The sequence below is a fragment of the Rhincodon typus genome, chromosome 19 (assembly GCF_021869965.1).
Source record: "Rhincodon typus isolate 14 chromosome 19, sRhiTyp1.1, whole genome shotgun sequence".
NCBI classification, from domain to species: domain Eukaryota; kingdom Metazoa; phylum Chordata; class Chondrichthyes; order Orectolobiformes; family Rhincodontidae; genus Rhincodon; species Rhincodon typus.
The window spans coordinates 16,293,324-16,309,346 of NC_063350.1; the positions used below are offsets into that span (position 1 = coordinate 16,293,324).

At 39.2% G+C, this 16,023-nt stretch overlaps 1 protein-coding gene across 1 annotated transcript; it reads right to left on the reverse strand.

The window, feature by feature from the left end:
- Positions 1 to 1,346: 1,346 nt before the first annotated feature.
- LOC109927117 (histamine H3 receptor) lies at positions 1,347 to 10,018 on the reverse strand. Its single transcript, XM_020527021.1, is given in 4 exon segments — positions 1,347 to 2,237; positions 8,811 to 8,947; positions 8,950 to 8,976; positions 9,739 to 10,018. Coding segments are annotated over 4 exon segments (1,335 nt in total).
- Between the last annotated feature and the right edge of the window lie 6,005 nt (positions 10,019 to 16,023).

A 16,023-nucleotide genomic window follows, 5' to 3' on the forward strand; every position in this document is an offset into this window, starting at 1 on the left:
TTCACCTGTACACCCTCCAATGTGGTCTACTGCATCCGCTGCTCCCGATGTGACCTCCTCTACATCGGTGAGACCAAACGGAAGCTCGGAGACCACTTTGTAGAGCACGTGCGCTCTTCCAGTTGTGAACCATTTCAGCTCCCCCTCCCGCTCCCTGGGTGACATGTCCATCCTGGGCCTCCTCCAGTGTCACAATGATGCCACCCGGAAACTGGAGGAGCAGCACCTCATATTCCGCCATGGGAGCCTACAGTCCAGTGGCCTAAATGTGGACTTTGCCAGTTTCAAGATCTCCCCACTCCGACCTCATCCCATGACCAACCCTCCCTCTCATCCCCGCCTCCTTGACCTGACACAACCTGTCCATCTTCTCTCCATCTATCCACCACTCCTAGCTCACTGCCCAATCCCCACCACTCCCTACCTGCACTCACCTATCACCATCCCACCTACCTTCCCCAGCCCCACCCCTCCTCTCTCTATTTATTTCAGAGCTCCATTCCCCTCCCCCATTCTGAAGAAGAGTCCCAACGTGAAATGTCAACTTTTGTGCTCTTACATGCTGCCTGGCTTGCTGTGTTCCTTCAGCTCCACACTATGTTATCTTCTTCAGTGCTTTCTGGTTTTATCTCTTTGAGCACATAATTGTTTCATTCTGGTATTGATAACCTTAACCCCACTGACGGTTAGGGCCTCAGATAGCAGAGGTTCCACTGAGGTTTATAGAAAGCATAAAAGGTAGATGATTAGGAACCCTCCCAAGCTTAACAATTTAATGTAGGGATAAGATCTACTGACCCCCATTTTAAGAGACGAGCCAATAAAATTGGACAGAATCCTGCTCCATCCCTAAAATCCAGACAGCCTCTCCTAAATAAAAATCAGACTTTTCACCCTCAGCAAAGCAGGAATTTTGGGACCCACCTGTTCTCTTATGAAATCAGATGAAAGGAGGTTGGATATGTTGTTCATTAAACTGAGATAGCTAGAGGTATTCACTCTCCAGCTATGAGCAACATCAGACTTAAAGGCATTCAGCTGATGTGAACTCATATTCTGACCTCTGCCTGGGACAATGAAAAGTTATGATTTGAAGGTAGGTAGATTGACTGTGTGGTTTCCCAATTTGCACTTTTGAGAAAAGAGGATGATATCCACAAGTATGTTGATACTGTAACAGATGAAAATAGTGTCCAGTTGACTCATATTGTCAATTGTGGCTCAGTGGTTCCATTACATATACCGTTGTCTCTCTGCAACCTTTTTCCTGCTACTTCCCAAAGCACCATTGATTTTCTCATCCGGAGGAGCAGTGACAGCCTCCCCTTTAAATATGTGTTGCTAGACTATTGCCGTGAGGAACGTGGTCGCATCTTTAGTTTTGTGGGACAAAGCAGTTTCATAAAAGCTCTTTTAAAATTTTTGTGACATAAAGGATATAGAATTGGATTAATAGCAGAGTTAATCCACAGAAACCAGAATGAAGCTTCATACCAATCATATGCCATGTAGTGCCCTTGACATCCTGCCCTGACAACCAAGAGCAAGGTATATGGTGCCCAACAGATGCCAAAAACGCAAACAATAACAGCAAGTGATTTTGCAGTTCTTTTGTCCCTCAACAATCTAAAATGTTGCACAACATTCTGAGAAATTAGCTTAATTTTTCTTTTTGAAAATAGCTGTGATTGTGAAATTTCTTCTTTCATTAAACATTTTACTTCACTGGATGGAATTGTTCTTCCCAGATCATTCCTGCGTTTCAAATGATCAAGTGTTTCTGACCTCTCCACCTTGATTTTTATCTCACTGGACATTGTTGTCAAATCACAAACCGTGGACTTGATCAGTTTAGTTTTTTGATCAGATTTACAAATTTTTAAGGAGCATGCCAAATTGGACCCTGCTTCCAAGTGCTCAAGTGATGATTTACTTTTGGTATTCCAAAAGCTATTTGACTGTGACCTTGTTCGTTGCTGAAGGTTGAGGTATATGCTTAGGTTGAAATACATGACACTGATGAAAGGTACAAAGAACTCCACTGTTGATGCTGTTATCAGAAAGTACCAGTTATTATAAAACTCAGCATAACACTCTCCCACAAGCACAATGTTCCTGCCAATTACCTACTCCCAGGCAGTTATTGCTGGGCCATATAAAAGGAAAGCAGTGAGCCGCACCAGCATGATCTTAATAGCTGCATTTCTCCTCTTCCATTGCTGGGCTTGGTATGAAAACTAGATAGAATTTAGACAATAAATAAGTTTTATTTAACCTAACATAAAAGGTGTCTAAGTTGATGATATGGTTACAGATGAACTATAAACATTTCCAAATACATTTCCTAAACTGTGTCAAAACCAGACTTCATCTACATCCAGCACTCAGTTGGAATGTCTCTAAAGTTACTATTAATATTAATTAAGCACAGTTCATGTAGAGGTTCAGGGATGTAATATTTCAAGTGGTTACTAACACCAAAATGTCAGGATTCTCTGTGGGTTGTGGGAGACAGGGAGAGGTTCACTGCAACATCTTGTCAAAACAGAAATGGGCCCACAATATTGGAGTCTCTCAAGGAATTAATTCCTTGCAAAAGTTATAGATTCCATTATTTTAGCTTTTGTAATGTAGTCGACTTAATGTGACTAGTGGTGTGCTCAGAGGTCAGTGCTGGGCTCGTTGCTGTTTGCTATCTGTATCAATGATTTGGATGAGAATGTACAAGGCATGATTAGTACGTTTGCAGATAACTCTAAAATAGGTGGTATCATGGACAGTGAGGAAGCTTATCAGAAATTGCGGAAATTGCGGAGTGTAGTGGAACAGAGGGTCCTTGGAGTTTAAGTGCACAGTTCTCTGAAAGTGGAGTCACAGGTAGACAGGATGGTGCAGAAGGTGTTTGGCACACTGGCCTTCATCAGTCAGGGCATTGAGTACAGAAGTTAGGAAGTTATTTTGCAGTTGTACGGGACGCTGGTGAGGCCGTTCTTGGAGTATTGTGTTCAGTTTTGATCACCTTGCTATAGGAAGGATGTTATTAAACTGGAAAGAGTGCAGAAGAAATTTATAAGGATGTTGCCAGGACTCACCGCACTGAGTTATAGGGAGAGGTTGGACAAGCTAAGACTTCCTTCTTTAGAGCATAGGAGACTGAGGAGGGATCTTATAGAAGTGTATAAGATCATGAGAGGCATGGATAGGGTGAATGCACTCAATCTTTTTCCCAGAGTTGGGGAATTGAGGACTAGAGGGCATCAGTTTAAGGTAAGAGGAGAAAGAAGACATGGGAACCTGAGGGGCAACTTTTTTTACACAGAGGATGGTACGCATATGAAATGAGTTATCAGCAGAAGTGGTTGAGGTGGGTACATTAGTAACATTTAAAAGGCATGTAGATGAATACATGGATAGGAAAGCTTTAGAAGGATAAGGGCCAAGTGCGGGGAAATGGGGTTAGCGTAAATGGACATTTTGGTCGGCATGGACTAGTTTGGGCCAAAGGAACTGTCTCTGTGCTGTAGGACTCTACGACTCTATGACTGTATGACTCCATTAGTGAAATTTGTCTGTTAATATTTAATTTCATGTCTTCACCCCAACCCCCACTCTCATGGCCTTTAGTGACACTGGAAGTTAGAGGTGTCCCTTACATCCAGCATTCCTACGATTTATTTCCATTTGCTTGTGATCATAAAATTGTCACCAATATTTGTTAGAAAGTGTCAGGGAGACTCACAGGGAAGTTCCACACCCAATTTTCCTACTGCCACTTGTCCAGAAATGTACGATTTTAAACTAGACATTCGAATTAGTGACATTTACAGAGATAAGATGTTTCAGTGCATTAAGAATCTTAACTACATTTGTGTTTCTTCCAGATATTTGTTCCAACTTAATTTGTGCTGCCTTCATCTATTTTGCCATTTCACGATCATATTACATCAAAGTGAAGTATCAGGGTGCTAAAATTTCTAATATTGCTTAATGGCAGCAATCACATAGATATATGGCTGTTGAAACGGTCAGAAAATTGATAGATAAGTTAAAAATTTCACTTTATTTGCCTTTTCTATGCTAATCCCTGTTTTTTTTTCATAAAGAGAGGGAGGATGAAATTAGTAATCATAGGATAAAATGGGGTGGCATGGTGGCTCAGTGGTTAGCGCTGCTGCCTCACAGTGCTAGGGACCTGGGTTCAATTCCAGCCCTAGGTAACTGTCTGTGTGGAGTTTGCATGTTGTCCCCATGTCTGCGTGGTTTCCTCTGGGTGCTCTGGTTTCCTCCCGCAGTCCAAAGATGTGTGGGGTTGGTGATTGGCCATGCTATAGTGCCCAGGGATTTTTGGGTTAGACATGGGGAAATCAGGGGTAGGATAATGGGTCTGGGTGGGATGCTCTTCAGAGGGGCTGTATGGACTTGTTGGGCCAAATGGCCTGTTTCCACACTGTAGGGATTCTATTCTATGATTCTAATGTCTGATGCCATTTTCCAGTAGCACCAGTAAAAGGTAAGAATATGAGACACAATAATTGCTTTGGGCCTGTTTGTTGCCAATCGCTTCAATGAAAAGGTAAGAAGAGATGGAAAGCTAAAAATCTAAACACCACAAAATTGGCCCCTTTGTTTCACATTAGGCTTGTTTTTGGATTTTCTAGAACACTTTTATTCTCCCAGTAAAATTAGCAAGATTGACCAAGATTTGAAAGAATTTTCAGTGTTTAAGTTATTTGCCCCACATGTGGTTGTCTGGCTGTAAACCTGAGTTTTAAGAACAAAATAACATGAATTTAAATTGCGGATCTTTTATCAAAACATCAAATTACAGTTTACCAAACTAAATGATGGAAATCCCAAATAAAAGTAAATTTATTGTGGGCAAATAAAATAAACAAAATTCCATCCAACTCACTCCGTACACACTCCCCCCTCACCTTTTGATGGCTTGCATTGCCCATAATGGGCTTTGCTTGTAAATATTAAATTTGATACATGGGTGTTTTTACTGATGGTGGTTGCTAGTTTAAAAAAGAATTTTTAAAAAAGTCTCAGTGATTTTAGTGGTAGGAAGGCACTCAGTTGTGTGTGATAACACTTCAGATAGGGATAAGAATAAAATAATCAAAGTATAACAATTATATTATGATGCTTTCTAGAAGTAGAAAGCAGTTGTAAAGAAGTTCAATTTATGTGCATGCATCAGTATTATAAAAGTTGTAAACCTATTTATTCAATTCTAAAATGTTCAACCACAATATATTTGAGAGCCAACGTGATTATGAGTGGAGATACTTCAAAATATTTAATCTGTATCAGTTGAGAAATGCATGGAATTTCAGGATTGCTTAGCTGAGTTTGGAAAGCACTTTATGTGGGTGACTGTTTAGAATACATTTCTGCATAATTTATTTCGAAATAACTCATGGAAATTCATTGTCATGGAGTCATAGAGTCATACAGCACAGAAGAAGTCTTTTGGCCCTACATATCTGCACAAATCCAACATTCCAGCACTTAGCTATTGTCTTGAATGTTATTACATTCCAAGTGCTCATCCACATACGTGAAGGTTCTCTGAATTCAGGTTCTCCTGAATTTACCTGCTAAATCCAAGTCAATGGTGCTCCAAAGCATGTGCATTGTAAACAAAAACAGAAGGGATTATTTTGGTTCTCTGTATTGCTAAGTACTCTAATTAAAATAAAGATTTTCTTAATAGTAAGTCTGATGCCACTATGGAAATAAAAAAATGTCACCATGATTTTGTTGGTGGGAAGGCGCTCAGTTGTATGTGATAACACTTTTGGGTAGTAACAAAAATAAAATAAATGAAATATAACAATGGCAGGGCAGAGCTATCTTGGATAAGCCTTTGAGTACGTCAAGCTAGGCAAGATGTCATTGACCAAAGATTGGTACAAATCAATGAACTGGTAACAAAAGATTGAATAATTTAGAGCTTTGGTTTGTCAGTAATTTAGTTAAATGATATATCTATAAAAGTCTTTACCAAAGTTTTACTGTATTCTGGAAAGAAAATTATAAACAACGAGGTTGGAATTTACTGACAGATTTTGTTGAAAAAGATTCTGTAATTGTGCTATTGGATTCTACATGGATTATGATGTGGAGGTGCCAGTTTTGGACAGCGGTGGATAAGGTCAGAAGTCACATGACATAGGGTTATAGTCCAACAGGTTTATTTGAAAACACATGATTTCAGAGCGCTGCCCCTTTATCAGATAAAGTCATTTCACTTCTGTTCACATCTTCACATCTCAGAGAGAGATGTCACGTGGCACCATTTGTAGGTTGAGAAAAGAATATTGCATTTGGACGTACAGTCTGAGAGGCATTTTGCCTGGAGCAGTTGCCCCTCTTTTCTCTTTCTCTGATACTGCTCTAATCAAAATTTGTGAATTCAAAACCCACTTGGCCCTATCATCACCAATGGAGTGGTCCTACAGGAAAGGTCATCTTTGCCGCAGTACTAGAGTTCTTAAAGGAAAATCTGAAATCTACCACAACTGACTCTGGATAAAATGAATTCAGTCATCCATAACTGATCCAGAAATAAATCTCAGAGGATGTCTGCTGACACCCAAAAAGCTCTCAAGTGCACTCCGAGTGATATCATTCCTTCCTGTTTGCTCAGACTTCTTGTGCTTTTTAGGCAACGCATTTCACAAAATGTGCATATATGCAGAACATTTTACATATGTAGTGTAACCTTTCAGGGGTGTAATGAAACACAGTCTAAATCTCAGCTACAAACAATCAGATAATGTGTGAATAATCATTTTTCTGAATGTAACTGCCGCATAAATTTTTAAGATTACACTCAGCAGAGGACTTTTTCCCTTGACCTGTAGATTATGTGCATGTTATTTCTCAAGAAGTGTAGTTGTATGTATTTACACAGTTTAAGTCTTTTGTTAATAATATTTATATCTTTGCTTTGATAAGTTTTATTTGCAATAAAACTAGTTCTATATTTTGTTACTTAAGGAACCTGCTTGACATGTTTCTGATACTGAGCTATATACAGTCTGATACTTAATTGACAATATCATGTCACTTCTAAAATTCAAACCTTGTTATGACCAGTGGAGGAGTGGGACACGGAAAGGAATCAATTCACTCCTCTAAACTCAATCTTAACAATAGGATACAACATTAGGATAGGGAAATTGAAACTTCCCAATTCTCCAGATTGCATTTCATTTGATCTAGGGGGAACCACTTCTAATATTGAGTGTGAGATGTCGGGATATAGTCAATTAGTTGACTCTGATATCCTGATATAAATTGATGGGCTGGAAGTTCACCGGAAACAAACATGTACCTGAGAGTCTCTATAAACTTTAAAGAAAAGCTATCTGAGAGGAAAATATAACTTGCTTAATTTAATTGTTAAACAGAATTATTAGACCTGTACTTTTAGAATAACTCTTGATAAGAAATCAGTTGTATGTTTCATTGCCTATTTAAACAATGAATGACCAAATCAAACAGAAAAATGTTAACCTAAACAAAACAAAAGCTGAAGACTTTGTTGTGAAGATTGTAAGTGGTAAAAAGTGAAGTTCTTAGCACATTTTTGATATAGTGAGAAATAGAACACAATGTTATTTGCTTTTCAACATATCTTGTCAGTTATATGATCCATTTTTCTTTGCTTTGTGTTGCATTGAAGTAAGATGAACAGTAAAATGGTGATGTTTTGAGTTAATTTTTTTTCTTGTGCTGTGAGATTGGATTGAGCTAGCATTCCAAGTTGTGCAAATTAGTGCACAATAATAAAATCAAGACAATGTGGTGCTTAGAATTTCAAATGTGGACAATCAGCGAAGGTAGTTTAGGGCGCACATCCCCACATTCTAGTTTATATTCTTGCCTTTACACTCACTGTTTCTCCTCCCAGGTCAGTCACACAGGTTTAACCACACAGGATAATGCTTAATCTCAAGCTGACTTTCAAACTCTACAGCTTCTCACTTCTGTAAATAATATTTAGGTAGAATATTCTAGGGTATCTTGTATGAAGTTTCATCTGAGTAAAATGGACATCCCAACAGTCACCTACATACTGGTAATTAATAAGAACTGAAGTGCCAGAGAAGGGCAGTTCAATATATCTTCTATACCCTTTCGAGTTCAAACCATGGTCATTGGAAGTGGAAAGATAGTGGATCAAATGGTGAGGAAAGAATTCAAAAATTGATTGGGGTTTTTAAAGAAGAAGAGGTAAAGATGTTTGGTGTAGTGAGGTAGTTGCAGGAAGACAAATAATTGATTTGAATTTAAACCAGTAAAAGATTTAATGACAGCATTGTGTTGGAGTGGGAGACATGAGTGATGTGAGAGTTACCAAGCTATGTCCCACATTCCCACAACACCCAAACTTAAACTCTGTGAACAATCATTGCTTCCTTTCTATGCTACCTTATGTCATGCCACCTGTCATCTCCGGGAGGATAACATGCAGGGAGATCATAAGATTGTCCCTAATTTGGGCCCTAGCCAGCATAGGGAAGCCATCCCAATAAAAGGTCTCCCTCTATTTTCCCAGCTCTAGCACCACCCTATCCACCCCATTCCACTGCCTCCAAGCTGATACAGCACTGTGAAGATTAAACCCCAAAGGATCAACAGAACAATCGCACCTGGTGAAATATTACATGCAAATAGCTGTTCAATTTTGGGATATATGATGCCCACCAGGTTTGGGGCAGGTTGCTGGAGCTGTAATGTTCAGATTACACAGGTCAAAGGAGTAACTTTGTGGTTGCGTGTAGATTTGGACTCACCGGCCTAGCCACACAGTCGAATCTGACATAACTTATCAGGACCGTGTTAAAGACTGAAGACGTACAGAGGAGGTAATTCATAACCAGTCAGAATTTGCAAAGAGTCTTGCCCAACATCCATCGGCTGGCCAGGGCTTGGGAACATACAAGGGGATGCAAAACGCTCCTGGGATGGAATATAAACCATGATTAATAAATAGACAGTTACAATAGTATCAGAACACGATTAATTCAACACAGTTAAAGGTAAAGAAAGTTAGTTTGAACCAGGAAAAAGGATGTATGGAAAGGTATTAGATTACATTCAGAATTGAAACTCATATTGTAAGATTATTTGTCACAGTAATAATATACCATAACCCTCAGCAACACACTTACAGTTGAATGTGACAAGTCCATTTGTGACAAGCACAATATTGAAGACAGTTCTGAAGCTGGGTCACTGGACTCTGAATGTTACCTGTTGCTCTCTCTCCACAGATGCTGCCAAACTTGCTGAGTTTCTCCAGCACTTTCCGTTTTGAGTGAAGACAATTCAGTTGATTGTGCGTATAAGTAACTTACATGACTTCATGGTATAGTTTTTTTTTGCTGAGCAGATGGTACCTTCGTAATGTTTACCACCGGCTTACAGACTTACAGCTAATTCGACGTTTGAGAACAAACAATAAGCAAGCATAGAAAGTATAGCCCGAGATGGAAATCAAGACAAAAGAACCGCGGATGCTGTAAATCAGGAACAAAAACAGAAGTTGCTGGAGCAGCTCAGTATCTGTGAAGAGAAAATCGGAGTTAATGTTTCGGGTCCAGTGACCCTTCCTCAGAACAAATGCAGGTGAGAGAAAAGACAATAAGGAACACTGAGACACCTGGAGAGTTGACAGTGTAAAAGCTGAATGCATTTCTGTCTGAGCCACTGTTGACCTACCCACTAAGAAGTAGAGGAAGAAATTATTTTGGCTCCGCAGACTCTTATCCACCACAAAAGCCGGGATCACTGAAGCAAGCACGGTGATGATCACCAGGAGCACCATCAAAGTGATCAGGAGTCCGGCGGAGGTGGCCGAGAATTGGTGGAAAGGGAGGCAGCCAGTGCTCTGGGCGAGATTGGGAAGCGAGCGCTGGGAGCTGTTCACTTCAGCACCGAGAGAGGCACACAGCAGCGGCGCCGTCCAGGCGATCGCCCGCAGGGTCCCCAGCTTGGCCATAGTACAGTGAGCGCTCAGCACTAGCAGCCGCAGCTAATCTCTGGCACTGTCTGTCAATCCTGAAACTGCAGGGGGTCTGAACTCCCTCAGCTCTAGCTCAGGACTGCCGGAGGACACAGACTCCCCGTCAGTCTTTCACTCAAAAGCCAACAATCACCATGACAGGATTTACAAACCAATTTAAATATAAACAGCAAAGGCAGAAAATAATCTTAAAATCCATTAAGAAACCTGAGAATACTTGAAGGCGCTTGAGGAGCTGAATCCAGATGGGATCTGTACGCGAGATTGGCTTGTTATATCATTGCTGATTTTTTTTTCAGTTATATTATGTGACAATGAATCCAGATTAAGGAAAAGAGGGGTATTTTGTGAAATGAGGTGGATTTTTTAAGGAAGATATTTTGATAATTGAATGCCGCAAACTCCAGAAGTACACCTTACAGCAGTACTTACCATTTTCCCCAAAGTGAACCTGCACTTCAAGGCTTCATGTTGTCAACTGTTGCGACCCTTCAGAGGAGAGAATGATGAGGGAGGAAGAGAAGGCCTATTACAGCAGGGGAAAGCAGATGTCAGCTATTGCTGACTCAGAGCTCATAACTCCAAAAAATCAGCTCATGATCCCACTTGGTGTCCCAACCCCACTTTGGGAAGCCCTGCCTACTGCAAACACACAGTTCACCCATGATAGTAGGGATGGTGCTCACAGCCATAAGAACATAAGTAAAAGGAGCAAGAGTAGACCATTTGGCCCCTGAAGACTGCTTTATCATTCAGTGTGATCATGACTGAGCTCTGGGGTCAGCTCCAATTTCCTGCCATACAGTCATTGAGTTATTCAGCACAAAAACTGACCCTTTAGCCTAACAAGAGTCTTACAAGCAAGGCTGATGAACCCAGGGAGTGTGTCGGATCATGGGACTGGGACGTCATATCTATTACAGAAACTTGATCAGGAGGGACAGAACCAGCAGCTCAAAGTTCCAGGTTTTAGATGCCATAGGAAGGATCGAGAGGGAGGCAGAAGAGGAGGCGGAGAGGTGTTTTTGATTAAGGAAAATATTAAGGGTTATGGTGAGAGGGTGGGTGAGTGGAATTGAGGCTATGAAAAGATCAGCCATGATCTTATTGAATGGCGGAGCAAGCTTGAGGGGCCAGATGACATAGTCCTGCTCCTGGTTCTTATGTTCTTACTGTTGTAACTAGAGAAGATATTTCTGAGGGATCATCCTGTGAAAATATATGGGTTGAAATTAGAAATAAGAAAGGGGTGATCACCTTGATGGGATTGAACTATAGCCCCCTAATAGTCAGAAGGAGATTAAGGAGTAAATATGTAGAAAAATCTCAGATATACTTAAGAATAATAGGGTTGTAATGGTAGGGAATTTTAATTTTCCAAACATTGACTGAGACTGCCATAGTGTTAAAGGTTTGGATGGTGAGGAATTTGTTAATGTGTTCAAGAAAATTTTCTTTATCAACATGTAAATGTTTCTACTTGAGAAGGAGCAAAACTTGACCGACTATTAGGAAATAAGGCAGGACTAGTGACTGAAGTAATATTAGGGGAACACTTTGGAACTAATGATCATAAATCTATTAGTTTTAAAATTGTTATAGAAAAGGATAAGCCTTCCATCAAAGTTAGAGCTCTTAATTGGAGTAAGGCAAATTTTAATGGTATGAGACAAGGAATTTCAAAAGTTGATTAAAGTAGACTGTTCCCAGGTAAAGAAATGACTGACAATGGGAGGCTTTCAAAAGTGTGACAATGAGAGCTCAGAGGCATTATATTCCTCTTTATGTGAAAGGTAAGACTGGTAAGATTAGGGAGCAATGGATGAATAAAGATATTGAGGTTCTAGTCAAAAATAAAAAAAGAATCATGTATTAGATATAGACAACTTGGATCAAATGAATATCTTGAAGAGTACAAAGAGTGTAGGGGCATTCTTAAGAGGGAAATCAGGAAGGCAAGGAAGGGATATAAGATTGCCTTCATTGATAAGGTTAAGGATAATACAGAGAGATTTTACAAGTATAATGATAGCAAAAAAGCAACTAGAGAGAGAAAGTAGAGCCCCTTAAAGATCAACAATGTTGTCTTTGTGTTGAACTTTAGAAGATGGGAGAGATAGTAAATGAATATTTTGCACCATTTTTTACTGTGAAGAAAGAAATGGAGGCTAGAGAACTTAATAAAATAAATGTTGATATTTTGAAAACAGTTCACATTATAGAAAAGGTCTTAGAAAATGTAACATGGATAAATCTCCAGGACCTTGTCAAGTGTATCCCAGGATACTGGAGGGAATTACAGGCCCCTAGCAAAAATATTTGTATCATCCATAACTATGGTGAGGTGCTGAAGGACTGGAGGATGGCAAATGTTGTGCCTTTATTTAAGAAAGGAGAAGCCTGGGAACTATAGACCTGTGAGTCTGACATTGGAGTTTGGTAATTGATGGAGGTGATTCTCAAAGATAGGATTTACATATATTTGGAGAAGCAAGAAAGATTAGGGATTGTCAGCATGGTTTTGTGTGAAGGAAATCATGTCTCACAAACTTGTTTGCGTTTTTTGAGGAAGTAACCAAAAAGATTGATGAAGATTGTTTACTTGGACTTTAGTAAAGCCTTCGATATGGTTCTGCATGGTAGACTAATTAGTAAAGTTAGATCACATGGGATTCATTGGGAGCTTGCTAATTGGATAGAAAATTGGCTTTATGGTAGCAGACAGAGGAATTGAATTAGCTTTATTGTCACATGTACTCACATGAGTACAGTGAAAAGTTTACAAGTTGTGACTTACAGTGCCATCTTAGGTACAAAGATACCGAGGTACAGAATCTTGGTACAAAGCACAAAAATAAAGGAAATATAATTTAAAAAGAAATCTGCCATTCCTTGGCCCACTAGCCGAAATGATCAAGACCCCTTTGTACTCCTAGATAACCATCTCTACTGTCTACTTTATAACCAATTTTGGTGTCATCCATAAATTCACTATCTATGCCTCCTACATTCTCATCCAAACTGTTTAGATAAATGACAAACATACGACAAACATGATCCCCAACCCCTTTGATTCCCAGACAAAACCAAAAGCTCTTCCACCCCTCCAGCCTTGAACGAAACCAAAGACAGAACATCCACAGCCCTCTGGGATAGAGAATTTCAATGAATCACAAACCTATCGGTGAAGAAATTTATCCTCATTTAATTCTGAAATGATCAATCTGTTGTCCTGAGCCTGAATCGCCATGTTCTAGGTTCCTGGCCAAGAGACAAATAAAGCCTCCTGCGACAGTTGTCTGGAACCTAATGTTGCACCAAGTGTATCTTCTATAACTGGGCTTGCCATGAGCCAGACTGGGCAGAGTCTTTCTCCACGAGGCTGCCCTGTAATTGACGCCCTCCGTTCATGCCCAAAGAAGGATGGTGGGCAGATCGACTCCTGATTCTGCAGGCTCAATGTTGGTAGTCTATGAACCTCAGCAGCCCCACTGGGAGAGATAGGCACTGTTGAGGCACCTTGCGGAACATACGGGTACATTCGAAGGTGTAAAAAACTGAAACAACTTACAGGCGGAGTTGGCAGGAGGGTCTCTCAGTTTTCAGGGGTAAAACCATCCAGATGGAGTATTGTGGCCAGGGATGATGGCTTTCTCATCTGTATTTGTGGAACGGAGCTGCTCTTACTTTATTTTTTAAAGTTTTCATTTATAGGACTTGGGCATTGCTGGCTGGGTCAGCATTTATTGTTCCACCCTCAGTTGCCCATGAGAAAGTGGTGGTGAATTATCATCCCGCTTTGCCCCATAATCCTCTGGTTGCCACAGTGAGGCCATTTCCATTGGGCAGGAAGCCTTCCCATATGCTGGGGTCTGTGCCACTGCTGGCAAAATCATCCCTAATTAAGGTCTAATGTATTTAAATTAAATTTGATTTAAAGATTTTTAAATTACTCCAGGAATATTTTGCTACTTACAGGAGTCAGACCTGTGTTAATTGTCCCTTTTTTGTTCCTAGAAATTTGAGTTTCACATCAGCAGTATAAGCCACCACATTAACAGGATACATACTATATAAAATATAAACACTAGCATTCTGCAGAGAACTGCATTGATATTTGCAGTGCAAGTGCATTAATTTCTTGACACTCAAAAGGAGGTTGACAATGACTTCCCATTTTACATGTGACAAAACATAAGACTAAGGAGCAGGAAAATGCCATTCAGTTGATGGCATCCAGTAATTTGGAACAATTTACTGTTTCTCTTCCTTGCCACAAATTGAATTTTTTTAACACTAATACAGATATTATGGATTTGTAATTATTTTTGCAACAAATTTTGGATTGTCATATTGAGCTATTTTACATTTTAGAAGTTCTTTTTAAAGCAGAGGACAAATCAAGCAAGTTTCCTTTATCAGATCTGTTTAAGTAGAAACATTGGGAAAGCAGTGAAAGGGTTGGCACCTTCATTTGTTGGGTGGAACAAGAGTCCTTCCTCGGTTCAAGATCCAGGAGTTATTTTCCCAAAGGAGGAATCTACTAATATTTAGTATTTATTAGTGATATTTTGTTACATTTTTACCATATATCATTTTTACTTCAATGGTTTCTTTGTGTAAGTTTTGTAAAACAAGTAAGGTGTGTTTGCTTTTGAATAATAAACAATAATACTGCTACCAACAGTCTCGACATCTCCAACTTTCCGTCTTCCTGTCCAGGACAGACAAGCTAGGCAGTGAACAAGTTTTCAGTTTTGGCTGTGAAGTGTCAATCATTTCATGTGTTGTAAGGATCACAGAAATTGAAATGAAACATGACGGTAACTGCTATGTAGTGTATTCTGAAATTAAACACTATCTTACAATGCAAGTGCTTTCAGTTGTTTTGTGCCATTCATTAATTCACAGTTCACATTTCTCTTTTCACTGCTTTACCTTTGGCTGTTACTTCAATATTTGAACTACACTTTACTGCAGCTGGGCAGTAACAAAGTACTGAGTCACCAAATGATGAAACATTGACCAGGGTGAGTGTGAGACAGAATAGGACATTTACATTACACACAGTCTTGACTTAGATCATGCTTCAAGAAACAAAAACAAATTATGCACACCTAATGAAAATATTGAATATAAGAAATTGTATTTTCTTTGGAAGATGTTTGTAAAACATTGTGACTAATATATATATATTTATAATATATATCTTTAAAGTGCGCAACTTGGAGTACTTTCAGCACCTTTAGCTTTTAAGATTGCAAAGATCTCTTCACATTTTGTAATGTTGTAAATTTTAAAGTGTAGTTACAAATTTTGTCCCAGCATGCTTAAACATAACAGATGTTCTACAGCATTTAGTGTACATTATACAAAATCCAGACCACACTGATGAAATGGTTTTGTTGAAATCAATAAAAACTTTGAAAAGCTGTAATCCTTATCAAACCGCAGAATCAATTGGATTCAATCTGATTCTTTTGGGAATTGATGAGTCAACTCAACTGTTGGCAGTCTGTGCTGGTTCAGTAAGGAAGTAGATTAAAAATGGATCATGGTGTAATTATGATGTGGCTAATGCACGCATTCAGCTTTGGACTTTGGTTTAATGGAAAAGTTAGCCTTTGGAACTGATCTTCAGGCAATAAAAGCTCAAAATAGTATGGAAGCTCCACTAATTGAATATTGAAAACCGGGAAGAAGATAAAGGTAAGTGACAAAGTTTGAAGTCAGAATACTTTGTTTTATGAAGTGTTTTAAGTGTGAAAGAAAGTAATTAAAATTGAAGAAAAATGGACTACAGACGAAAGAATAGGCACTAAACAAAATTAAATTGATTTGTATTTATTTTTGTTTTCATGTATATAATCTAATATAAATAACAAATCTCTCCTTAAACTTTAAAATTAATATCCAAGCTAAAACTGAAATACTGTGAATGCTAGTGAACTGAAATAAATCTCTAAAGTGTTGGAGAAACT